Source organism: Hyla sarda, unplaced genomic scaffold (genome assembly GCF_029499605.1).
Source record: "Hyla sarda isolate aHylSar1 unplaced genomic scaffold, aHylSar1.hap1 scaffold_762, whole genome shotgun sequence".
In the NCBI taxonomy this organism is placed as follows: domain Eukaryota; kingdom Metazoa; phylum Chordata; class Amphibia; order Anura; family Hylidae; genus Hyla; species Hyla sarda.
The window spans coordinates 40,488-67,500 of record NW_026610786.1 but is presented as its reverse complement, the minus strand read 5'-3'; the positions used below and the strand labels follow the sequence as shown (position 1 = coordinate 67,500).

Sequence of the window (27,013 nt, the reverse complement as noted above, 5' to 3'; positions counted from 1 at the left end):
TCGGGTGTATATATTATTTTTAGACACTTATTGGGTGTATATATTATTTAGACACTTATCGGGTGTATATATTATTTAGACACTTATCGGGTGTATATATTATTTTGAACACTTATCGGGTGTATATATTATTTTGAACACTTATCGGGTGTATATATTATTTTTAGACACTTATCGGGTGTATATATTATTTTGAACACTTATCGGGTGTATATATTATTTTTAGACACTTATTGGGTGTATATATTATTTAGACACTTATCGGGTGTATATATTATTTAGACACTTATCGGGTGTATATATTATTTTGAACACTTATCGGGTGTATATATTATTTTGAACACTTATCGGGTGTATATATTATTTTTAGACACTTATCGGGTGTGTATATTATTTAGACACTTATCGGGTGTATATATTATTTTGAACACTTATCGGGTGTATATATTATTTAGACACTTATCGGGTGTATATATTATTTAGACACTTATCGGGTGTATATATTATTTTTAGACACTTATCGGGTGTATATATTATTTTGAACACTTATCGGGTGTATATATTATTTTGAACACTTATCGGGTGTATATATTATTTTGAACACTTATCGGGTGTATATATTATTTTGAACACTTATCTGGTGTATATATTATTTTTAGACACTTATCGGGTGTATATATTATTTTGAACACTTATCTGGTGTATATATTATTTAGACACTTATCGGGTGTATATATTATTTAGACACTTATCGGGTGTATATATTATTTAGACACTTATCTGGTGTATATATTATTTTGAACACTTATCGGGTGTATATATTATTTAGACACTTATCGGGTGTATATATTATTTAGACACTTATCTGGTGTATATATTATTTTGAACACTTATCGGGTGTATATATTATTTTGAACACTTATCGGGTGTATATATTATTTTTAGACACTTATCTGGTGTATATATTATTTTTAGACACTTATCGGGTGTATATATTATTTTGAACACTTATCGGGTGTATATATTATTGTAGATCGCACCTTTGCCGCCTTCTTTTAGCCTTCACCATAAATACTTGGAGAGACCTGTATCTGTCTTCTATAGTATATGTCAGGCAGGGTTCAGACTGCGCATATGTCGTGTGTTATTTGTTGTGCACGGACTCGTTGTAAAGTGTCTATGTGCAAAATTCCTTCTTAACTGGGCGATCAGTTGTATCCGTGGGTGCGATCATCTGCCAATGTTTTTAATGCCTGTCTCTCGGCCCCGGTGAGGTTTTGATCTTTAATTGTTTTCTCCTCTAACGTTTTTAATTCTTTTGTAACTAATCCTACAAATATATCAATATTAGAATAATCTCCTACTGGGGGTGGTTTATTACTTTTTTTATTTAGTTGTGTGAATGGGCCTTCCCCTTCTACTCCCTCACTGTTCTCCCTAGAGAGACTGTCCAGGTCCCTGAAGAGTGACAGGTCTTCCTGATCAATTCCCAAATCATTCCCTAATATCTTTTATATGGAAGTATTTTCGCCATTTGAGCTTTCTGGCATAAAGACTTACATCTCTGGCCCATGAAAATGAACTAAACTTGACTGTGGGCACATATGACAGTCCTCCTGCCAGGAGGTTCATCTCTGCTGGACTCAGTATTCGTGGGGTTAAATTAATAATTTGTAATTCAGCTTCATTAATTTGAGTGGGTTGTGTTTCTTGTATTTTTAGGGTGCACTCCTGAGCAGGTAATTGTTCATGCTCGGGGTTTTCTCTAAAAAACCTCCCCTTCTTCTGGAGCCCCTGGGTCTGCCTCTTCCTGATCCCCTGCCCCTGGGTCTGCCTCTTCCTGATCCCCTGCCCCTGGGTCTGCCTCTTCCTGATCCCCTGCCCCTGGGTCTGCCTCTTCCTGATCCCCTGCCCCTGGGTCTGCCTCTTCCTGATCCCCTGCCCCTGGGTCTGCCTCTTCCTGATCCCCTGCCCCTGGGTCTGCCTCTTCCTGATCCCCTGCCCCTGGGTCTGCCTCTTCCTGATCCCCTGCCCCTGGGTCTGCCTCTTCCTGATCCCCTGCCCCTGGGTCTGCCTCTTCCTGATCCCCTGCCCCTGGGTCTGCCTCTTCCTGATCCCCTGCCCCTGGGTCTGCCTCTTCCTGATCCCCTGCCCCTGGGTCTGCCTCTTCCTGATCCCCTGCCCCTGGGTCTGCCTCTTCCTGATCCCCTGCCCCTGGGTCTGCCTCCTGCCCCTATTATTCCCTCTATAATTATAGTTGTAGTTGTGATATCCTCCCGTCTTCTCAGATTCACTTTCTTCACACTCCGATGAGGAGATGTCTGTTTCCTGAGATGCTACTTGTGTCTGTTTTAGAATGTCATATTCCTGCTTATTTTTGAAGTCCTGTAAATCTCTTTTAAATTGTAAATGTTTCCTTTCTTTCAAGAAAGCCACAAATTTAGAGATAGTTTCTTCCAATATCTGCTCTTTTTTTGGGAAGGTTGGATCTATTTTGAATGTATTGATCTGTTCTATGGCTTTATTGAGGTTAATCGTTACAGTCTCTAGTTGGATCCTCTCCTCTTCTAGCAGGATCTGCATTAATATTAATGAGCTCTCTGTTGCTATCATAGCTACAATTATAATTATAGAGGGAATAACAGGGGCAGGAGGCAGACCCAGGGGCAGGGGATCAGGAAGAGGCAGACCCAGGGGCAGGGGATCAGGAAGAGGCAGACCCAGGGGCAGGGGATCAGGAAGAGGCAGACCCAGGGGCAGGGGATCAGGAAGAGGCAGACCCAGGGGCAGGGGATCAGGAAGAGGCAGACCCAGGGGCAGGGGATCAGGAAGAGGCAGACCCAGGGGCAGGGGATCAGGAAGAGGCAGACCCAGGGGCAGGGGATCAGGAAGAGGCAGACCCAGGGGCAGGGGATCAGGAAGAGGCAGACCCAGGGGCAGGGGATCAGGAAGAGGCAGACCCAGGGGCAGGGGATCAGGAAGAGGCAGACCCAGGGGCAGGGGATCAGGAAGAGGCAGACCCAGGGGCAGGGGATCAGGAAGAGGCAGACCCAGGGGCAGGGGATCAGGAAGAGGCAGACCCAGGGGCAGGGGATCAGGAAGAGGCAGACCCAGGGGCAGGGGATCAGGAAGAGGCAGACCCAGGGGCAGGGGATCAGGAAGAGGCAGACCCAGGGGCAGGGGATCAGGAAGAGGCAGACCCAGGGGCAGGGGATCAGGAAGAGGCAGACCCAGGGGCTCCAGAAGAAGGGGAGGTTTTTTAGAGAAAACCCCGAGCATGAACAATTACCTGCTCAGGAGTGCACCCTAAAAATACAAGAAACACAACCCACTCAAATTAATGAAGCTGAATTACAAATTATTAATTTAACCCCACGAATACTGAGTCCAGCAGAGATGAACCTCCTGGCAGGAGGACTGTCATATGTGCCCACAGTCAAGTTTAGTTCATTTTCATGGGCCAGAGATATAAGTCTTTATGCCAGAAAGCTAAAATGGCGAAAATACTTCCATATAAAAGATATTAGGGAATGATTTGGGAATTGATCAGGAAGACCTGTCACTCTTCAGGGACCTGGACAGTCTCTCTAGGGAGAACAGTGAGGGAATAGAAGGGGAAGGCCCATTCACACAACTAAATAAAAAAAGTAAAAAACCACCCCCAGTAGGAGACTATTCTAATATTGATATATTTGTAGGATTGGTTAGAAAAGAATTAAAAATCTTAGAGCAGAAAACAATTAAAGACCAAAACCTCACCGGGGCCGAGAGACAGGCATTAAAAACATTGGCAGATGATTCCTCCCTGGTCATCAAACCCTCTGACAAAGGAGGAAACATTGTCCTGATGACCAGGGAGGAATATAAGAAGATGTGTCTTGAAATCATAAATAATAAAGATTGCTACAAAAAACTGAAAATAGATCCAACTAGAGAATTTTTAGGAGATCTTATGTGCATTTTGTAAGAGGGGCGAAGTTTAAACCTCCTGAGCAAAGTAGAATTTGATTATATCAAACCGATCACACCAAAAACTGCGTGTTTCTATTCAGTCCCAAAAATCCACAAGGGGTACCCCCCGTTACGGGGGAGACCCATAGTGTCGGGCATTGGGAACATAACAGAAGGTGCAAGCCAGTATGTGGACAGCGTATTACGCCCGTTCGTGTACGCGCTGCCTTCATATGTCCGCGACACAACTGACGTACTAAAAAGACTTGAGGATGTGAAATTAGAAGAGGGGGTGTTGTCATCTGCTTTGTAATGACATCAGTCATTTTACCCAAAAATCTACGGCAAAACAGGGAAAAAAAATCATGTGACAAAATGGAAGAAAAAACGCTGTTTTGTAACTTTTGGGGGCTTCCGTTTCTACGTAGTACATTTTTCGGTAAAAATGACACCTTCTATTTATTCTGTAGGTCCATACGGTTAAAATGATCCCCGACTTATAGAGGTTGGATATTGTCTTCTGGAAAAAATCATAACTACATGCAGGAAAATGTATACATTTTAAAATTGTCATCTTCTGACCCCTATAACTTTTTTTTTTATTGTTCCATATACGGGGCGGTATGAGGGCTCATTTTTTGCACCATGATCTGAAGTTTTTATCGGTACCATTTTTGTTTTGATTGGACTTTTTGATGGCTTTTTATTCATTTTTTTATGTTATAAAGACTTTGGAATTTTTTGTCGCGTGCGCCATTGACCGTACAATTTAATTAACAATATATTTTTATAGTTCGGACATTTACACACGCGGCGATACCATGTATGTTTTTTTTTTTTACACAGTTTTTTTTATACTGATCATTATTATCCCATAGGAGACTATAACACCGCACACACTGATCTCTTATAGTCTCCTATGGGATAACAATGATCAGTATAAGATATTTGTGTGTGCGGTGTTATAGTCTCCTATGGGATAACAATGATCAGTATAACACTGCACACACTGATCTCTTATACTGATCATTGTTATCCCATAGGAGACTATAACACTGCACACACTGATCTTTTACACAGATCACTGCAAAGCCATGGCTTTGCATTGATCGGTATTATCGGCGGTTGATTGCTCAAGCCTGGATTTCAGGCTTGCAGCAATCAATCGCCGTTCAGACGCGCAGGAGGCAGGTAAGCCACCCTCCTGCTGCGTCCTAGCGGATCGGGACATTGCGACTGAGCTGCCGGGATGCTTTTACTTGCACTTTTAGACGCGGCGATCAAAGTCTAAAGAGTTAATGCCAGACATCTGCTGGAACAGCAATGTCCGGCATTAGCCACAGGTCCTGGCTGCTGATAGCAGCCGGGACCGTGCGGGTATGAAGCGAGCTCAGCTCCTGAGCTCGCTTCATAACCCTGCCGTGCCGCAGCGCCGGGTATACCTGCCATTCTGCTTCAAGGGGTTAATAGAGAAAAAATGTAATGAATATAGAACAATATTTTGTTAAATGAGATTATAAGCAATTTTATGAGGAGCAGTTATACTTATTTTAATCTACTGCTGAGCAGCAAAGAAGGAAGTTACCTGGGTGACCGTTACCTATATGACATACGCTGTGGATTGATTGGTTGTTGGGATATTACAGCACACTAGGTTGCATATTACGTTTATATTCACTTCATATGTAAAATATTTCTCTAATTCATACAGTACCTATTTGTTGCTGAGTTCAGTAAAAGAAGTTAAATAGCATAATATGAGCGTCTTGTCTTGCCTTAAAATTCCTGGTTGTTATCTGTGTAATTCCTGGTTATTATCTGTGCAATTCCTGGTTGTTATCTGTGTAATTCCTGGTTGTTATCTGTGTAATTCCTGGTTGTTATCTGTGTAATTCCTGGTTGTTATCTGTGTAATTCCTGGTTGTTATCTGTGTAATTCCTGGTTATTATCTGTGCAATTCCTGGTTGTTATCTGTGTAATTCCTGGTTATTATCTGTGCAATTCCTGGTTGTTATCTGTGTAATTCCTGGTTGTTATCTGTGTAATTCCTGGTTGTTATCTGTGTAATTCCTGGTTGTTATCTGTGTAATTCCTGGTTATTATCTGTGCAATTCCTGGTTGTTATCTGTGTAATTCCTGGTTATTATCTGTGCAATTCCTGGTTGTTATCTGTGTAATTCCTGGTTATTATCTGTGTAATTCCTGGTTGTTATCTGTGTAATTCCTGGTTGTTATCTGTGTAATTCCTGGTTGTTATCTGTGTAATTCCTGGTTGTTATCTGTGTAATTCCTGGTTGTCATCTGTGTAATTCCCCGGTTGTCATCTGTGTAATTCCTGGTTGTCATCTGTGTAATTCCCCGGTTGTCATCTGTGTAATTCCTGGTTGTCATCTGTGTAATTCCTGGTTGTTATCTGTGTAATTCCCCGGTTGTTATCTGTGTAATTCCCCGGTTGTCATCTGTGTAATTCCTGGTTATTATCTGTGTAATTCCTGGTTATTATCTGTGTAATTCCTGGTTGTTATCTGTGTAATTCCCCGGTTGTCATCTGTGTAATTCCTGGTTGTTATCTGTGTAATTCCCCGGTTGTCATCTGTGTAATTCCTGGTTGTTATCTGTGTAATTCCTGGTTGTCATCTGTGTAATTCCCCGGTTGTCATCTGTGTAATTCCTGGTTGTCATCTGTGTAATTCCTGGTTGTTATCTGTGCAATTCCTGGTTGTTATCTGTGTAATTCCTGGTTGTCATCTGTGTAATTCCTGGTTGTTATCTGTGCAATTCCTGGTTGTCATCTGTGTAATTCCTGGTTGTTATCTGTGTAATTCCTGGTTGTCATCTGTGTAATTCCCCGGTTGTCATCTGTGTAATTCCTGGTTGTCATCTGTGTAATTCCCCGGTTGTCATCTGTGCAATTCCTGGTTGTTATCTGTGTAATTCCTGGTTGTTATCTGTGCAATTCCTGGTTGTTATCTGTGTAATTCCTGGTTATTATCTGTGCAATTCCTGGTTGTTATCTGTGTAATTCCTGGTTGTTATCTGTGTAATTCCTGGTTATTATCTGTGCAATTCCTGGTTGTTATCTGTGCAATTCCCCGGTTGTCATCTGTGTAATTCCTGGTTGTTATCTGTGTAATTCCTAGTTATTATCTGTGCAATTCCTGGTATTATCTGTGCAATTCCCCGGTTGTCATCTGTGTAATTCCTGGTTATTATCTGTGCAATTCCCCGGTTGTCATCTGTGTAATTCCTGGTTATTATCTGTAATTTCCGGTTTCTCTACAAGGTCAGTAAAGGTGTGGAACCACGAGGAAAGACCGCGCCTGTTACAAGAACCCGCTCATTCTCACTCACACAGCAAGCGAGGGCGGCCGCTCCCAACAACCCTCTGACACGGAAGGACACGATACCTAGCACAACAGTGAGCGTTGCCGCTGTCAGCGCCAGACTGGTAAGTACCAGGAGATTCATATAAAATGGGGAAATACCAATAGTGACTGACAGTCCTTTACTATACTGGTGAAACTGGTAGTGACTGAGGTCCTGTCCACACTGGTGATGCTGGCGGGTCCTCACTATATTGGTGATGCTGGTGGGTCCTCACTATACCGGTGATGCTGGTGGGTCCTCACTATACCGGTGATGCTGGCGGATCCTCACTATACCAGTGATGCTAGCGGGTCCTCACTATACCGGTGATGCTGGAACATCCTCACTATACCGGTGATGCAGGCGGGTCCTCACTATACCGGTGATGCTGGCGGATCCTCACTATACCGGTGATGCTGGCGGGTCCTCACTATACCGGTGATGCTGGCGGGTCCTCACTATACCGGTGATGCTGGCGGGTCCTCACTATACCGGTGATGCTGGCGGGTCCTCACTATACCGGTGATGCTGGCGGGTCCTCACTATATTGGTGATGCTGGCGGATCCTCACTATACCGGTGATGCTGGCGGATCCTCACTATACCGGTGATGCTGGCGGGTCCTCACTATACCGGTGATGCTGGCGGGTCCTCACTATACCGGTGATGCTGGCGGGTCCTCACTATACCGGTGATGCTGGCGGGTCCTCACTATACCGGTGATGCTGGCGGGTCCTCACTATACCGGTGATGCTGGCGGGTCCTCACTATACCGGTGATGCTGGCGGGTCCTCACTATACCGGTGATGCTGGCGGGTCCTCACTATACCGGTGAGGCTGGCGGGTCCTCACTATACCGGTGAGGCTGGCGGGTCCTCACTATACCGGTGATGCTGGCGGGTCCTCACTATACCGGTGATGCTGGCGGGTCCTCACTATACCGGTGAGGCTGGCGGGTCCTCACCATACCGGTGATGCTGGCGGGTCCTCACTACCGGTGATGCTGGCGGGTCCTCACCATACCGGTGAGGCTGGCGGGTCCTCACCATACCGGTGATGCTGGCGGGTCCTCACTATACCGGTGATGCTGGCGGGTCCTCACTATACCGGTGATGCTGGCGGGTCCTCACTATACCGGTGATGCTGGCGGGTCCTCACTATACCGGTGAGGCTGGCGGGTCCTCACTATACCGGTGAGGCTGGCGGATCCTCACTATACCGGTGATGCTGGCGGGTCCTCACTATACCGGTGATGCTGGCGGGTCCTCACTATACCGGTGAGGCTGGCGGGTCCTCACCATACCGGTGATGCTGGCGGGTCCTCACTACCGGTGATGCTGGCGGGTCCTCACTATACCGGTGAGGCTGGCGGGTCCTCACCATACCGGTGATGCTGGCGGGTCCTCACTATACCGGTGATGCTGGCGGGTCCTCACTATACCGGTGAGGCTGGCGGGTCCTCACTATATTGGTGATGCTGGCGGATCCTCACTATACCGGTGATGCTGGCTGATCCTCACTATATTGGTGATGCTGGCGGGTCCTCACTATACCGGTGATGCTGGCGGGTCCTCACTATACCGGTGATGCTGGCGGGTCCTCACTATATTGGTGATGCTGGCGGGTCCTCTCTATACCGGTGATGCTGGCGGGTCCTCACTTTACCGGTGATGCTGGTGGGTCCTCACTATACCGGTGATGCTGGCGGGTCCTCACTATACCGGTGATGCTGGCGGATCCTCACTATATTGGTGATGCTGGCGGATCCTCACTATTTTGGTGATGCTGGCGGGTCCTCACTATACCGGTGAGGCTGGCGGGTCCTCACCATACCGGTGAGGCTGGCGGGTCTTCACTATACCGGTGAGGCTGGCGGGTCCTCACTATACCGGTGATGCTGGCGGGTCCTCACTATACCGGTGATGCTGGCGGATCCTCACTATATTGGTGATGCTGGCGGATCCTCACTATATTGGTGATGCTGGCGGGTCCTCACTATACCGGTGAGGCTGGCGGGTCCTCACCATACCGGTGAGGCTGGCGGGTCTTCACTATACCGGTGAGGCTGGCGGGTCCTCACTATACCGGTGATGCTGGCGGGTCCTCACTATACCGGTGATGCTGGCGGGTCCTCACTATACCGGTGATGCTGGCGGATCCTCACTATACCGGTGATGCTGGCGGATCCTCACTATACCGGTGATGCTGGCGGGTCCTCACTATACCGGTGATGCTGGCGGGTCCTCACTATACCGGTGATGCTGGCGGGTCCTCACCATACCGGTGAGGCTGGCGGGTCTTCACTATACCGGTGAGGCTGGCGGGTCCTCACTATACCGGTGATGCTGGCGGGTCCTCACTATACCGGTGATGCTGGCGGATCCTCACTATATTGGTGATGCTGGCGGATCCTCACTATATTGGTGATGCTGGCGGGTCCTCACTATACCGGTGAGGCTGGCGGGTCCTCACCATACCGGTGAGGCTGGCGGGTCTTCACTATACCGGTGAGGCTGGCGGGTCCTCACTATACCGGTGATGCTGGCGGGTCCTCACTATACCGGTGATGCTGGCGGATCCTCACTATATTGGTGATGCTGGCGGATCCTCACTATATTGGTGATGCTGGCGGGTCCTCACTATACCGGTGAGGCTGGCGGGTCCTCACCATACCGGTGAGGCTGGCGGGTCTTCACTATACCGGTGAGGCTGGCGGGTCCTCACTATACCGGTGATGCTGGCGGGTCCTCACTATACCGGTGATGCTGGCGGATCCTCACTATATTGGTGATGCTGGCGGATCCTCACTATATTGGTGATGCTGGCGGGTCCTCACTATACCGGTGAGGCTGGCGGGTCCTCACCATACCGGTGAGGCTGGCGGGTCTTCACTATACCGGTGAGGCTGGCGGGTCCTCACTATACCGGTGATGCTGGCGGGTCCTCACTATACCGGTGGTGATGCTGGCGGGTCCTCACTATACCGGTGATGCTGGCGGATCCTCACTATACCGGTGATGCTGGCGGATCCTCACTATACCGGTGATGCTGGCGGGTCCTCACTATACCGGTGATGCTGGCGGGTCCTCACTATACCGGTGATGCTGGCGGGTCCTCACTATACCGGTGATGCTGGCGGGTCCTCACTATATTGGTGATGCTGGCGGGTCCTCACTATACCGGTGAGGCTGGCGGGTCCTCACTATACCGGTGAGGCTGGCGGGTCCTCACTATACCGGTGAGGCTGGCGGGTCCTCACTATACCGGTGAGGCTGGCGGGTCCTCACTATACCGGTGAGGCTGGCGGGTCCTCACTATACCGGTGAGGCTGGCGGGTCCTCACTATACCGGTGAGGCTGGCGGGTCCTCACTATACCGGTGAGGCTGGCGGGTCCTCACTATACCGGTGAGGCTGGCGGATCCTCACTATATTGGTGATGCTGGCGGATCCTCACTATACCGGTGATGCTGGCGGATCCTCACTATACCGGTGATGCTGGCGGGTCCTCACTATACCGGTGATGCTGGCGGGTCCTCACTATATTGGTGATGCTGGCGGATCCTCACTATATTGGTGATGCTGGCGGATCCTCACTATATTGGTGATGCTGGCGGGTCCTCTCTATACCGGTGATGCTGGCGGGTCCTCTCTATACCGGTGATGCTGGCGGGTCCTCACTATACCGGTGATGCTGGCGGATCCTCACTATATTGGTGATGCTGGCGGATCCTCACTATATTGGTGATGCTGGCGGGTCCTCTCTATACCGGTGATGCTGGCTGATCCTCACTATATTGGTGATGCTGGCGGGTCCTCTCTATACCGGTGATGCTGGCTGATCCTCACTATATTGGTGATGCTGGCGGGTCCTCTCTATACCGGTGATGCTGGCGGGTCCTCTCTATACCGGTGATGCTGGCGGATCCTCACTATATTGGTGATGCTGGCTGATCCTCACTATATTGGTGATGCTGGCGGGTCCTCCCTATACCGGTGATGCTCGTCTGCTGGTGACTACTGCACTGATCTGGGTTTTCTTTCTCTTAGAACCAGCGCTCTCCCACAGTGCAGACTCGGGACGTGAGATCCGTTCACAAGTTAAGTAAGAAGATGTTTCAGGGGGTGTCCAATGTGAGCACGACGGGTGACCCCAAAGCTTCGCTGCACAGTTACACCCAGGCCTATGGGACCATCAGTAAATCAGCGCTGCAGAACCTGAGCCTACAGAATGCCTCGCCGACCAACAAATGACTGACACTGGCGAGGAATCCTCTGGAGTAAACCATTGTCTGGCCCCATCATGCAGGGGCCCTGGTCTCACTGGTACACAGAGTGCGCCTCTTCTGCAGCAGATCCTGAAGTGCCTTTAACCAAGGAGCGGTGACATTTAAAGAACTATGATCTATGCCTTGTACATGACCCAACCCCGGGGTCACTGATCAGGCAATCAGTGCAGGGAGAGCTCAATAAGGGATATACAAAAAAAACACTTAGGGAAGGTAAGTGCTGGGGATGTGCGCTAAAACCAAACTTTTATTATCATCAAATAAAATATCTAAGTGTATAATATCACAACACAAACTCTCTGTCACACCAGGGGCCCAGTTCGTATTCCGCCACTCTGGGTGATATTTACTTATCCACCAACGCGTTTATACCAACAGATCGGTGCTGGTTTCATCAGGGGGTAGGTACTTAAGGCCAAAATGGGCTTGGTTCTTAAGGGGTTAAGGACCAGACCAATTTTATTTTAGCATTTTCGTTTTTTCCTCCTCGCCTTCTAAAAATCATAATTCTCTTATATTTCCATCCACAGACCCATATGAGGGCTTGTTTTTTTGCGTCACGAATTGTACTTTGTAATTACATCACTTATTTTACCATAAAATGTACGGCGCAACCAAACAGATATTATGTGGGAAAATTTGAAAAGAAAACCCTAATTTAGCAAATTTTGGAAGGTTTTGTTTTCACGCTGTACACTTTCCGGTAAAAAATGACATGTTTTCTTTATTCTGTGGGTTAATACGATTAAAATGATCCCCATGATTATATTTATAACTTACAGTAAATTCGATTCGTCACGAACTTCTCAGCTCGGCGGTCGATGACTTATCCTGCATAAATTAGTTCAGCTTTCCGGTGCTCCCGTGGGCTGGAAAAGGTGGATACAGTCCTAGGAGACTCTTTCCTAGGAATGTATCCACCTTTTCCAGCCCAACGGAGCACCGGAAAGCTGAACTAATTTATGCAGGATAAGTCATCAACTGCCGAGCTGAGAAGTTCATGACGAATCGAATTTACTGTAAGTTCGCTCATCTCTAATTATATTCTTTTCTATAATTGTACTGCTTAAAAAAAAATCTCAAACCATTTTAACAAAATTAGTATGTTTGAAATTGCCCTATTTTGACTACCTATAACTCTCATTTTTCCATATATGGAGCGGTATGAGGGCTCATTTTTTGCGCCATGATCTGTAGTTTTTATCAGTATCACTTTTGCTTAGGTTTTACTTTTTATTAATTTTTTTGGGGAATAAAATGTGACAAAAAAGCAGCAATTTTGGACTTTTTTTTACGTTTACTCCGTTCACTGCATGGGATGATTAACAATATATATTAATAGTTCAGACTTTTACGCACGCGGCGATACCAAATATGTGTTTTTTTTTTTCGCTTTTTTGGGGGTAAAATGGGAAAAACTGACATTTTACTTTTTTATTGAGGGAGGGGATTTTTCAAATTTTTTTACTTTTTTATTTTCCATTTTTTCTTTTTTTTACACTTTTTATGTCCTATATCTATAGCAATCCTTTGATTGCTAATACTGTTCAGTGCTAAGTATAGGGCATAGCACTGATCAGTATTATCAGTGATTTTCTGCTCGATCTCAGACCAGAGCAGAAGACCTCGGGAGACGGCCGGAGCCAAGTGAGGGGACCTAAGGGCGCCATGCTGGATGATCGGATCGCCGCGGCAGCTGTACTTGGACCCGTATAGGAGGAAAATCTAGAGCTGTACTTGGACCCGTATATTAGGAAAATATAGAGCTGTACTTGGACCCGTATATTAGGAAAATATAGAGCTGTACATGGACCCGTATATTAGGAAAATATAGAGCTGTACATGGACCCGTATATTAGGAAAATATAGAGCTGTACTTGGACCCGTAGAGGAGGAAAATATAGAGCTGTACTTGGACCCGTAGAGGAGGAAAATATAGAGCTGTACATGGACCCGTATATTAGGAAAATATAGAGCTGTACTTGGACCCGTATATTAGGAAAATATAGAGCTGTACATGGACCCGTATATTAGGAAAATATAGAGCTGTACTTGGACCCGTATAGGAGGAAAATATAGAGCTGTACTTGGACCCGTATATTAGGAAAATATAGAGCTGTACATGGACCCGTATATTAGGAAAATATAGAGCTGTACATGGACCCGTATATTAGGAAAATATAGAGCTGTACTTGGACCCGTAGAGGAGGAAAATATAGAGCTGTACATGGACCCGTATATTAGGAAAATATAGAGCTGTACTTGGACCCGTATATTAGGAAAATATAGAGCTGTACATGGACCCGTATATTAGGAAAATATAGAGCTGTACATGGACCCGTATATTAGGAAAATATAGAGCTGTACTTGGACCCGTATAGGAGGAAAATATAGAGCTGTACTTGGACCCGTATATTAGGAAAATATAGAGCTGTACATGGACCCGTATATTAGGAAAATATAGAGCTGCACATGGACCCGTATATTAGGAAAATATAGAGCTGTACATGGACCCGTATATTAGGAAAATATAGAGCTGTACTTGGACCCGTATATTAGGAAAATATAGAGCTGTACATGGACCCGTATATTAGGAAAATATAGAGCTGTACATGGACCCGTATATTAGGAAAATATAGAGCTGTACATGGACCCGTATAGGAGGAAAATATAGAGCTGTACATGGACCCGTATATTAGGAAAATATAGAGCTGTACTTGGACCCGTATATTAGGAAAATATAGAGCTGTACATGGACCCGTATATTAGGAAAATATAGAGCTGTACATGGACCCGTATATTAGGAAAATATAGAGCTGTACATGGACCCGTATATTAGGAAAATATAGAGCTGTACATGGACCCGTATAGGAGGAAAATATAGAGCTGTACTTGGACCCGTATATTAGGAAAATATAGAGCTGTACTTGGACCCGTATATTAGGAAAATATAGAGCTGTACTTGGACCCGTATATTAGGAAAATATAGAGCTGTACTTGGACCCGTATATTAGGAAAATATAGAGCTGTACATGGACCCGTATAGGAGGAAAATATAGAGCTGTACTTGGACCCGTATATTAGGAAAATATAGAGCTGTACTTGGACCCGTATATTAGGAAAATATAGAGCTGTACTTGGACCCGTATATTAGGAAAATCTAGAGCTGTACATGGACCCGTATAGGAGGAAAATATAGAGCTGTACATGGACCCGTATATTAGGAAAATATAGAGCTGTACTTGGACCCGTATATTAGGAAAATATAGAGCTGTACTTGGACCCGTATAGGGGGAAAATATAGAGCTGTACATGGACCCGTATAGGAGGAAAATATAGAGCTGTACTTGGACCCGTATATTAGGAAAATATAGAGCTGTACTTGGACCCGTATATTAGGAAAATATAGAGCTGTACTTGGACCCGTATATTAGGAAAATCTAGAGCTGTACATGGACCCGTATAGGAGGAAAATATAGAGCTGTACATGGACCCGTATATTAGGAAAATATAGAGCTGTACATGGACCCGTATATTAGGAAAATATAGAGCTGTACTTGGACCCGTAGAGGAGGAAAATATAGAGCTGTACTTGGACCCGTATATTAGGAAAATATAGAGCTGTACATGGACCCGTATATTAGGAAAATATAGAGCTGTACATGGACCCGTAGAGGAGGAAAATATAGAGCTGTACATGGACCCGTATATTAGGAAAATATAGAGCTGTACATGGACCCGTATATTAGGAAAATATAGAGCTGTACATGGACCCGTAGAGGAGGAAAATATAGAGCTGTACTTGGACCCGTATATTAGGAAAATATAGAGCTGTACATGGACCCGTATAGGAGGAAAATATAGAGCTGTACTTGGACCCGTATAGGGGGAAAATATAGAGCTGTACATGGACCCGTATAGGGGGAAAATATAGAGCTGTACATGGACCCGTATAGGGGGAAAATATAGAGCTGTACTTGGACCCGTATAGGGGGAAAATATAGAGCTGTACATGGACCCGTATAGGGGGAAAATATAGAGCTGTACTTGGACCCGTAGAGGAGGAAAATATAGAGCTGTACATGGACCTGTATAGGAGGAAAATATAGAGCTGTACATGGACCCGTATATTAGGAAAATATAGAGCTGTACATGGACCCGTATAGGGGGGAAATCTAGACCTGTACTTGGACCCGTATAGAAGGAAAATCTAGACCTGTACTTGGACCCATATAGAAGGAAAATCTAGAGCTGTACTTGGACCCGTATAGGAGGATAATCTAGAGCTGTACTTGGACCCGTATAGGGGGAAAATCTAGAGCTGTACATGGACCCTTATAGGGGGATAATCTAGAGCTGTACTTGGACCCGTATAGGGGGAAAATCTAGAGCTGTACTTGGACCCGTATAGGGGGAAAATCTAGAGCTGTACTTGGACCCGTATAGGGGGAAATCTAGAGCTGTACATGGACCCGTACATTAGGAAAATCTAGAGCTGTACTTGGACCCGTATATTAGGAAAATCTAGAGCTGTACTTGGACCCGTATAGGGGGAAAATCTAGAGCTGTACTTGGACCCGTATAGGGGGAAAATCTAGAGCTGTACTTGGACCTGTATCAAGCTTCTACAGCGTGAGTGGCCGCCTCTCCCATGACGCCAGAGGGGGCCGTGCCCATTGGGGTCCAGTGTATGCTCACTCTGTCAAAACAAGCAGTGGCGCGGGCGGAGTGACATTTAAAGACATAGAAAATGAAAGTGGCTTAGGCAGGTAAATCTGGATCCTGACATTATGGCCAGTCATAACTTACAGGCAGAATACAGGGGGGGCCATTTCTATGGATACACCTTAATAAAATGGGAATGGTTGGTGATAGGAAGTTACTATCACCAACCATTCCCATTTTATTATCACCAACCATTCCCATTTTATTATCACCAACCATTCCCATTTTATTAAGGTGTATCCATAGAAATGGCCCCCCCTGTATTCTGCCTGTAAGTTATGACTGGCCATAATGTCAGGATCCAGATTTACCTGCCTAAGCCACTTTCATTTTCTATGTCTTTAAATGTCACTCCGCCCGCGCCACTGCTTGTTTTGACAGAGTGAGCATACACTGGACCCCAATGGGCACGGCCCCCTCTGGCGTCATGGGAGAGGCGGCCACTCACGCTGTAGAAGCTTGATACAGGTCAAAGTACAGCTCTATATTTTCCTAATATACGGGTCCATGTACAGCTCTATATTTTCCTAATATACAGGTCCAAGTGCAGCTCTATATTTTCCTCCTATACGGGTCCATGTACAGCTCTATATTTTCCTAATATACGGGTCCATGTACAGCTCTATATTTTTCTCCTATACGGGTCCATGTACAGCTCTATATTTTCCCCCTATACGGGTCCATGTACAGCTCTAGATTTTCCCCCTATACGGGTCCAAGTACAGCTCTATATTTTTCTCCTATACGGGTCCATGTACAGCTCTATATTTTTCTCCTATACGGGTCCAAGTGCAGCTCTATATTTTTCTCCTATACGGGTCCAAGTGCAGCTCTATATTTTTCTCCTATACGGGTCCATGTACAGCTCTATATTTTCCTAATATACGGGTCCAAGTGCAGCTCTATATTTTTCTCCTATACGGGTCCAAGTACAGCTCTATATTTTCCTAATATACGGGTCCAAGTACAGCTCTATATTTTTCTCCTATACGGGTCCAAGTACAGCTCTATATTTTTCTCCTATACGGGTCCATGTACAGCTCTATATTTTTCTCCTATACGGGTCCAAGTGCAGCTCTATATTTTTCTCCTATACGGGTCCAAGTGCAGCTCTATATTTTTCTCCTATACGGGTCCAAGCATTGAACTTCATCCTTTTACAGGTGGATCCCGATCCCGCTGAATATTGGACAACTCTCTATATGTAACTATTAGGGACAGTATATATGTTTTCTCTTCCATTAATCATATAGGGTCAGCCTTTGTTTGCAGGTACCGGTCACAATTACTGGTGCAGACATCTTAGGAATATCCTTAGGTTCATATTTTGGCTCCATTACATTTATATCTCTGTAATGTGCTATTATTCTCTTATGTGAGATTGGTCTTTACATTGTTTAAGTACCTACCCCCTGATGAAATCAACACGATCTGTTGGTAGAAACGTGTTGGTGGATAAGTAAATATTATCACCCAGAGTGGTGGAATACGAACTGGGCCCCTGGTGTGAGGCTCTGCTGGGCCCTGCAAAACCCAGAGTGCGCCATGTTTTTTTTGATAAATCTCAGACCGAGTTTGTGTTGTGATATTATACACTTATAATAGATATTTTATTTGATGATAAAAGTTTGGTTTTATCGCACATCCCCAGCACTTACCTTCCCTAAGTGTTGTTTTTGTATGATTTATGCTGGATGTACAATTCTGATGCTCAGGGCTTACGTGGAACCCTAAATCTTTGCCACAGTGTTTGTAGAGCCCAACAAGGCCTATGGACCCTGTACCTCCTGCTCATGGCATCATGTTGTGTTTTATACTGGTTCTATACAGGTGGAGTATTTATTCAGCTCTTTGTGGTCGTCTTCATTGTTATACTCGAGCAAAGCCAACATGGAGGTCCAGCTGCACCATATGTCACACCGAAATCTATACATAAAATTATCTCAGACACCTCCAGCTCAGGTACAATTAGGGTCAGACTGATATCTTTAGGGGGCAAATCATTACTCATAGGGAGATATACAGAAGACACATCTCTGGTCGTGATCTCTTCAGTGTACAGATCATTACTCATAGGATGATATACAGAAGACACATCTCTGGTCGTGATCTCTTCAGTGTACAGATCATTACTCATAGGATGATATACAGAAGACACATCTCTGGCTGTGATCTCTTCAGTGTACAGATCATTACTCATAGGATGATATACAGAAGACACATCTCTGGTCGTGATCTCTTCAGTGTACAGATCATTACTCATAGGATGATATACAGAAGACACATCTCTGGTCGTGATCTCTTCAGTGTACAGATCATTACTCATAGGATAATATACAGAAGACACATCTCTGGCTGTGATCTCTTCAGTGTACAGATCATTACTCATAGGATGATATACAGAAGACACATCTCTGGTCGTGATCTCTTCAGTGTACAGATCATTACTCATAGGGTGATATACAGAAGACACATCTCTGGTCGTGATCTCTTCAGTGTACAGATCATTACTCATAGGATGATATACAGAAGACACATCTCTGGTCGTGATCTCTTCAGTGTACAGATCATTACTCATAGGATGATAAACAGAAGACACATCTCTGGTCGTGATCTCTTCAGTGTACAGATCATTACTCATAGGATGATATACAGAAGACATCTCTGGTCGTGATCTCTTCAGTGTACAGATCATTACTCATAGGATGATATACAGAAGACACATCTCTGGTCGTGATCTCTTCAGTGTACAGATCATTACTCATAGGATGATATACAGAAGACACATCTCTGGCTGTGATCTCTTCAGTGTACAGATCATTACTCATAGGATGATATACAGAAGACACATCTCTGGCTGTGATCTCTTCAGTGTACAGATCATTACTCATAGGGTCACATACACAGAAGACATCTCTGGTCGTGATCTCTTCAGTGTACAGATCATTACTCATAGGGAGATATACAGAAGACACATCTCTGGCTGTGATCTCTTCAGTGTACAGATCATTACTCATAGGGTCACATACAGAAGACACATCTCTGGTCGTGATCTCTTCAGTGTACAGATCATTACTCATAGGATGATATACAGAAGACACATCTCTGGTCGTGATCTCTTCAGTGTACAGATCATTACTCATAGGATGATATACAGAAGACACATCTCTGGTCGTGATCTCTTCAGTGTACAGATCATTACTCATAGGATGATATACAGAAGACACATCTCTGGTCGTGATCTCTTCAGTGTACAGATCATTACTCATAGGGTGATATACAGAAGACACATCTCTGGCTGTGATCTCCTTTACACCGAGAGATGTGAATTTAACCCAAAAATCTAAGAACAAAGGAAAAGCCTGTCCTAGTATAATTGCATTAAATGCGAACGCTGGGGAATTAGACCCATAGTTCATCCCTTTCCCTCTCATCAACCTATTTGTCTAAATATCATTCATTATATAGATCCGTTTCCCCTCTTTGGGTGTCACATGCATGAAGTGAGGGAATGATGTCACTCAGCCACTCACTCTATTTCTGTCCAAATCCCTTTCTGGCTGAGGCTGCACACACATCCCAGTTTCAATCAGACACCGAATCTTTGCCAGCCCCACCCTCCTGATCGGAGCAACAGAGAATAGCTGCAATGATTGCTGGGAGATGTAGGCAAGAGGAGAGAAGGATGGCAGAGAATACAACAGGAGCCATATATATCAGGCAGGATGGTTTACAGGGAACATAACCAGGTAGTGTGATAGCGTTGTAGATTATATATTTCCCTAGGAGTACCCCTTTAAGTCTTAGACTACGCCCACTTGGTAGGAACCATGACCATACTCAGGGTTTATGGTAGAGAATAGTCTCTTAGATTGTCATGTACACACATCACCCCCATGATTTTTTAGGAGTAATCTGCACCTGGGAAACATTATCTCTGGGATGGGGAATTAAGAGGACAACACAGGAGGACGAGTTGAAGGATGAATGCAGAGCACAGTCATCACTTGTCCCCCCTCCTCCTCCGGCAGTGCACGCTCTTCGTCCTCATCCAGACACTACAGCTCTTCCTCCTCTGGCAGTGCACGCTCTTCCTCCTCATCCAGACGTTACCGCTCTTCCTCCCGCAGCACTCTCTCTTCCTCCTCATCCAGACGCTTCAACTTTTCCTCCACCTCCGGCGGCACGTTTACTTCTAAGAGGTTTTCTAACCCCGGTTGTGGTTCGTCATCAATCAGGATCTAATGATGAAGGAGACGGTTGTGTTACTTCAGGATCTGGCAGTCACATGTATTCATGACAGAATGTAGGGGGTGCTCACCTGGATGACCTTCTCACAGCTTCTCTTTACATCGACCTCAGTCTCCCAGGAATGCAGCGACCTCAAGATCAGGTAAGTTCCCCGATCTTTAAGGATACGACGTCCCCCTGGCGTAGCACAGAGCTGGGGGACACAAGGACAGTCAGGGACAGTAGAAGAATAGGACTTGGGCAGTGGGTGGGCCACCATAACGTTCTCCTCAGTCACCCACAACCACTGCACCACCCATACATGACTGTGTCCCTGGTGAGGACAATACCGATCTGCTTTATTATCGGGCTGAACAGTCCGGGTCCTGTTCGCTATCACAGACATCGGGTGGCCAGACTGGGAAGCAGGACATTAAAGAGGGATCCTGGAGAAGCGTTTTTGCTACTTAGCGGTGTTCAGTTAAAAGAAAAACAACTCTACCCACTAGGGATCGACCAATTATCGGTTTGGCCGATAATCACGATTTTGGACATTATCGGAAAGGTAATTGCTGATACCGATAATGTCCCACCCCCCGGCCAGAGACGACCGTCGCCACCGCTGCCCCAATGCCTCCCCCCATCCTCTGGCCACATACCGCCGCCGCTGCCCCATTGCCTCCCCCCCATGCTCTGACCACATACCGCCGCCGCCCCATTGCCTCCCCCCCATCCTCTGGCCACATACCACCGCCACGCCCTCCCCCCCCATCTCTGGTGTTATAATTACCTGTTCCTGGGGTGCGCAACGTCACCGTCAGTGCGCACAGTGACAGTGCAGGACGCCGACGGAGCCAGAAGTATCGCTGACCCCAGGAACAGGTAATTATAACACCGGGGAGGCGATGGGGCGGTGGCGGTATGTGGGCAGAGGAGAGGGGGGGGGGGCTATGGGGCAACTGTGGTGGTTAGACATTTGATATTCCGGTATAAGTTATCGGCCTGAAAGGTGACAGATTATCGGTATCGCCCCTAAAAAAAAATCGATATCGGTCGATCCCTACTACCCACCCAGGGTACCCACTGCCCGCTATCTCCGTCTCAGTCCCCGCCACCCAGGACTGTGTCTCCCAAGGACGTTGCTGCTCCAGCAAGCAGTGGCTGCAGCGCGGTTATGCCACAACCACCAGTCACTGCAACCGCACGAGTATGAAGACTGGAAAGGCGGGGGCGGTGGCGTGTGTGTCTCTTCTTGTGACATCTGCCCCTGCCTGGAGGATGCACTGCATGATGGGGGTGTTACATGTGCAGGAGAAGGCACAACTCTCTGTACAATCACCACACTAAGGCCATGTTCACACAGAAGAATTTCCTCACCAGATGGATCCGGCAAAGAAATTCCATTTTCCTTGTCTGCAGAAAGAAAGAAGATAAGACGATGTTCAGGAGACATTCCTGTTCGGTCCTAGTGCTGACATATTATGTCCGGAATGTCGGTGCGGCGTGTGAACATAGCCCAAGTCTTCACAAGTCACGTGATCTCCTCAGAAGGGGACAGACACGTCTCCTGGGAAGATCTGACGGACCCCCATCAGGAGCCTCAAGACCTCACCAAGAACTGGACCTCACCGGGCACCACACGTCACCAGGGACTACACCACACTAGGGACCGAACCACACCTCACGACACCAGGGACCAGCGGCCCAGGAAGAGTTAAAAGCGGCAGTCCCACATCTCACCAGCTGCAGGCACTCTAGCAGCATCTTCCGGATGTCGGGGTCCGGTTCTCGCTGTTTGTCTTCTGGTAAATACTGAAGGTCGGGGGGAAGAACTGCGGAGAGAAGGAGCGAGCAGAAGAAAACTTCAGGAAATGAGTGGATCCCACCCACACAGGGACCCTGCCCCCTCCTCAACAGGGACATCGGGACCCCACACAAGGATCCCACCCCCTAGACTAATGGGAGGGGCTAAATGTCAGAAACCCCCAAATCTGTGCTTTCTACAGAGGACCACCATATCATCTGCTGCTCCGCCCCCATATCTGCTGCTGCATCATCTGCTGCTCCGCCCCCACATCATCTGCTGCTCCGCCCCCACATCATCTGCTGCTCCGCCCCCACATCATCTGCTGCTCCGCCCCCACATCATCTGCTGCTCTGCCCCCACATCATCTGCTGCTCCGCCCTCTCACCTTCCACTTCATCCTCTGTGTATTCTTCTCCACCAGCCAAAGGCAACAACAGGAAGGGCAGGAGGTCCACATCATCCCCCAGGAGCCAGGCGTGATCTCCTGCAGGACACGGACCAATCATCATCATCATCACATTATTATTATTATTATTATTTTATTTATAAAGTATTTAAGTTTAGCATTTTGGGGGCGTGGCAGGAAGTGAATGTGAGACATGTTCTGCTGAGCTCCGTCTCCTCATGACTCTTTACAGAGGTTTTAATGCCCTAAATTAAACCTAAAACATCTTTAAAAGCCCCTGTGGGACCAGCTATCATCTGGGCCCCTTAACCTGTTCCTCCGGACCGAGAAGTGGTGACACGCCGGAGAACGAGATCCCTGCTGAGAGACCGCACTAGAAGATAGCGGCCCTTCGTGCCTATCCGGGTGACGAGGGAAGTGAAGTGGCAGAGATCCGGACTCACCTCATCTTCCTGGATACAAGTGGTGACTGACCGCGCTCCTCCACACAGACTACCGACTCCTCCACACAGACTACCGACTCCTCCACACAGACTACCGGCTCCTCCACACAGACTACCGACTCCTCCACACAGACTACCGACTCCTCCACACAGACTACCGACTCCTCCACACAGACTACCGACTCCTCCACACAGACTACCGGCTCCTCCACACAGACTATCGGCTCCTCCACACAGACTATCGGCTCCTCCACACAGACTATCGGCTCCTCCGCACAGACTATCGGCTCCTCCGCACAGACTACCGGCTCCTCCGCACAGACTATCGGCTCCTCCACACAGACTATCGGCTCCTCCACACAGACTATCGGCTCCTCCACACAGACTATCGGCTCCTCCACACAGACTATCGGCTCCTCCACACAGACTATCGGCTCCTCCACACAGACTATCGGCTCCTCCACACAGACTACCGACTCCTCCACACAGACTATCGGCTCCTCCACACAGACTATCGGCTCCTCCACGGACTGCCGATCCTCCGAGCAGACGGCAGAGTGTTCCGGGAACAGAACGCCGGACCCACGTGAGCGGAGCTCCCTTACCCCCATGGAGGTAGAGCTCTTGCTGCTAAGTGGCACAGTACACAGCCTCCTCCAACTCGGGACGCGGTGAAAGCACTGGACAGAGGATAATGGCCGCACAGACCTTACACTCACCTGCTCCACCAACCAACTCTGAGTAATATTACCCTACTCTGGGGAATATAAGTGATTCTAGCTACAAATCTGGGACTTTCAGCAGCTAAAATAAGATCTGTACAGACCTGCACAGCCTTCCCGCCATTGCCTTGTTGTTAGGGGTGGTGACAATCGCCATCTTCTCTACCATATCAGTGCATATACCATCACTCACTACACTGAAGGACTCTCAGCTTGTACTTTATTACTTGTATATCTGGTCTGTGAAGAATTCTATTACTACGTATATCAATGGCTCAAACATACAGTGGACTTGGAGACATCTACTGGTGATACTTTGTATTGCAGCCTTGTCATCTTTTCATATTGCTTTTTTATTGAGGATCATTAAACAAATACATCTCACAATTTGTATGGTCCTATCTCCATGGGAGGCCCGAGAAGATCCAATTGCAATTCTAAAACATCAAATCCGCCTCAAATAAGTAAACAATCTTTTCATCACCTTTGCCTCAAAGCGGTCAAGTCCGAGATCCCTAATCAGTTATGAACCAGAAGTGCACCTTCCTCACCTACTCGTATACTGCAAACCTCTTGTCTTGCACTAGAATAATTGAAAACACATCCAACAAGATGGCAGCAGATAAAGACCCTGAGACAAATTGGTCTCAACCATCTCATTCCTCGCATGACTCAAGCTTACGCAAATCTAGTGCTGATCCTAAAACTCAAAGAATTCCCAGAAACGCAAAACAACAAGCTAAAAGATCCTTGTCTGCCTCATCCAATTGGTCCTGGATCCCCCAGGCACTCACCACAACGGAACAAACAAGATAAAGAATTACGATATGGATGACAACCCAATAGAGGAAGATGACTGGAAGAATTACTTGAGGCATCTTCCCACAAAACAAGATTTTCACAGCTTCCTGAAGGATGTCAAGGATACCCGCAAATCGGAAATATCAGCGGTGCAGCAAGACATAAAGGGAGTTGTCCAGAAAGTGGACAGCCTTGAGGAACATGACAATACACGACATCTCCCCAACATCAAAGCCTCCAACCAGCGTCACTTGGAGGATCTTGATAATAGAGGTCGGAGTCATGATATTAGGATCAGAGGTCCACTGGAAGCCCCCCATGTTGAAGACCTTAAGGTCACCATTGAGGCGATCTTTAATAAGATTCTTCAAGCACCAGCTACCAACAAAATCCAGCTTGACAGGGCTCACAGAGCGCTTAACGAGGGAGAGCGCTTAAACCTAAAACACCAAGGAAGAAATAACGGTGAAATACGGCAAGTTGAGAACGATAGACGCTGCGTCCATCCAATTGTAACCCAATCTTTCTTGGGTGATGCTTCGGAAATGAAGGATGCTGAAACCCTTGCTTCAAGCATTGAGAGAAGGAGACCTAGTCTACAGATGGGGCCATCCTTTCAGTCTGACAAGAGTTCTACTCATCACAAGATCTACTGGACATTCCAGTCTCAGAATTACCTAACTGGGAATTGCTGCCTCCGCCATCTTCTCCTCCACCAGTCTGGACAAAAGTCGGATCTCGAAGAGGACGTCCCCAAAGGACTCCAGGCCCTCTCACCGTAGACCTCCAAGAAATGACTCATGAACTTAATACATTTTTTTCACCTTTTCTTCTAGGTTGAAAATTAGTTTCAAAACCTTCCAGGTGTTACCAGTTTTTTTTTTTTGTATAAGATGTTTTACTATACAGATTACTGTGTATTTGGGCTTATAATTTCCTATCTATAATATAGAACCGCAGAAGGACATTACTAAACAAAACTGTACTGGATATGGGTATAATGGTTCATATTTATAAAGGTGTAGGGGGGGGATAAGGTACAGTGTAGGGGGGGATAAAGTACAATGTAGGGGGGAATAAGGTACAGTGTAGGGGGGATAAGGTACAGTGTAGGGGGGATAAGGTACAATGTAGGGGGGGATAAGGTACAATGTAGGGGGGAATAAGGTACAGTGTAGGGGGGATAAGGTACAGTGTAGGGGGGGATAAGGTACAGTGTAGGGGGGATAAGGTACAGTGTAGGGGGAATAAAGTATAGTGCTAGGGGGGGATAAGGTATAGTGTAGGGGGGGATAAAGTACAATGTAGGGGGGAATAAGGTACAGTGTAGGGGGGATAAGGTACAGTGTAGGGGGGATAAGGTACAGTGTAGGGGGGATAAGGTACAGTGTAGGGGGGAATAAGGTACAGTGTAGGGGGGATAAGGTACAGTGTAGGGGGGGATAAGGTACAGTGTAGGGGGGGATAAAGTACAATGTAGGGGGGAATAAGGTACAGTGTAGGGGGGATAAGGTACAGTGTAGGGGGGATAAGGTACAATGTAGGGGGGGGATAAGGTACAGTGTAGGGGGGATAAGGTACAGTGTAGGGGGGGATAAGGTACAGTGTAGGGGGAATAAAGTATAGTGCTAGGGGGGGATAAGGTATAGTGTAGGGGGGGATAAAGTACAATGTAGGGGGGAATAAGGTACAGTGTAGGGGGGATAAGGTACAGTGTAGGGGGAATAAAGTACAATGTAGGGGGGAATAAGGTACAGTGTAGGGGGGATAAGGTACAGTGTAGGGGGGATAAAGTACAATGTAGGGGGGAATAAGGTACAGTGTAGGGGGGATAAGGTACAGTGTAGGGGGGATAAGGTACAATGTAGGGGGGATAAAGTACAATGTAGGGGGGAATAAGGTACAGTGTAGGGGGGATAAGGTACAGTGTAGGGGGGATAAGGTACAATGTAGGGGGGATAAAGTACAATGTAGGGGGGAATAAGGTACAGTGTAGGGGGGATAAGGTACAATGTAGGGGGGAATAAGGTACAGTGTAGGGGGGATAAGGTACAGTGTAGGGGGGAATAAGGTACAGTGTAGGGGGGATAAGGTACAATGTAGGGGGGAATAAGGTACAGTGTAGGGGGGATAAGGTACAGTGTAGGGGGGAATAAGGTACAGTGTAGGGGGGATAAGGTACAGTGTAGGGGGGATAAGGTACAATGTAGGGGGGATAAAGTACAATGTAGGGGGGATAAAGTACAATGTAGGGGGGAATAAGGTACAGTGTAGG

General features: G+C 46.5%; 2 protein-coding genes across 2 annotated transcripts in view; one reads left to right on the top strand and one right to left on the bottom strand.

The window, feature by feature from the left end:
* LOC130345578 (mitogen-activated protein kinase 15-like) overlaps nt 1–12,426 on the top strand; it is a 63,481-nt gene extending 51,055 nt beyond the window's left edge. The window contains exons 9-10 of the mRNA XM_056554505.1: nt 7,236–7,400; nt 11,366–12,426. Coding sequence (XP_056410480.1) covers nt 7,236–7,400; nt 11,366–11,569 — 369 coding nt within the window. The 3' untranslated portion in view covers nt 11,570–12,426. The remainder of the gene's footprint in view (nt 1–7,235; nt 7,401–11,365) is intronic.
* A 7,092-nt stretch (nt 12,427–19,518) lies between these two features.
* LOC130345577 (protein HGH1 homolog) lies at nt 19,519–22,878 on the bottom strand. The gene is made up of 4 exons (XM_056554504.1): nt 22,752–22,878; nt 22,300–22,391; nt 20,651–20,773; nt 19,519–20,570 (listed from the first exon to the last, which is right to left on the bottom strand). The coding sequence occupies exons 1-4, from the start codon at nt 22,876–22,878 to the stop codon at nt 20,439–20,441; spliced, it is 474 nt and encodes a 157-aa protein (XP_056410479.1). The 3' UTR covers nt 19,519–20,438.
* Between the last annotated feature and the right edge of the window lie 4,135 nt (nt 22,879–27,013).

What these genes read in the sequence shown, in the direction of transcription:
- LOC130345577 (XM_056554504.1), bottom strand. Translation starts at nt 22,878, where the DNA reads ATGATGATGATTGGTCCGTGTCCTGCAGGAGATCACGCCTGGCTCCTG. An exon ending in CACAGAGGATGAAGTGGAAG is followed by an intron (nt 22,392 to 22,751) that starts GTGAGAGGGCGG and finishes TTCTCTCCGCAG; the next exon opens with TTCTTCCCCCCGACCTTCAG. An exon ending in GCTGTGAGAAGGTCATCCAG is followed by an intron (nt 20,571 to 20,650) that starts GTGAGCACCCCC and finishes CTTCATCATTAG; the next exon opens with ATCCTGATTGATGACGAACC.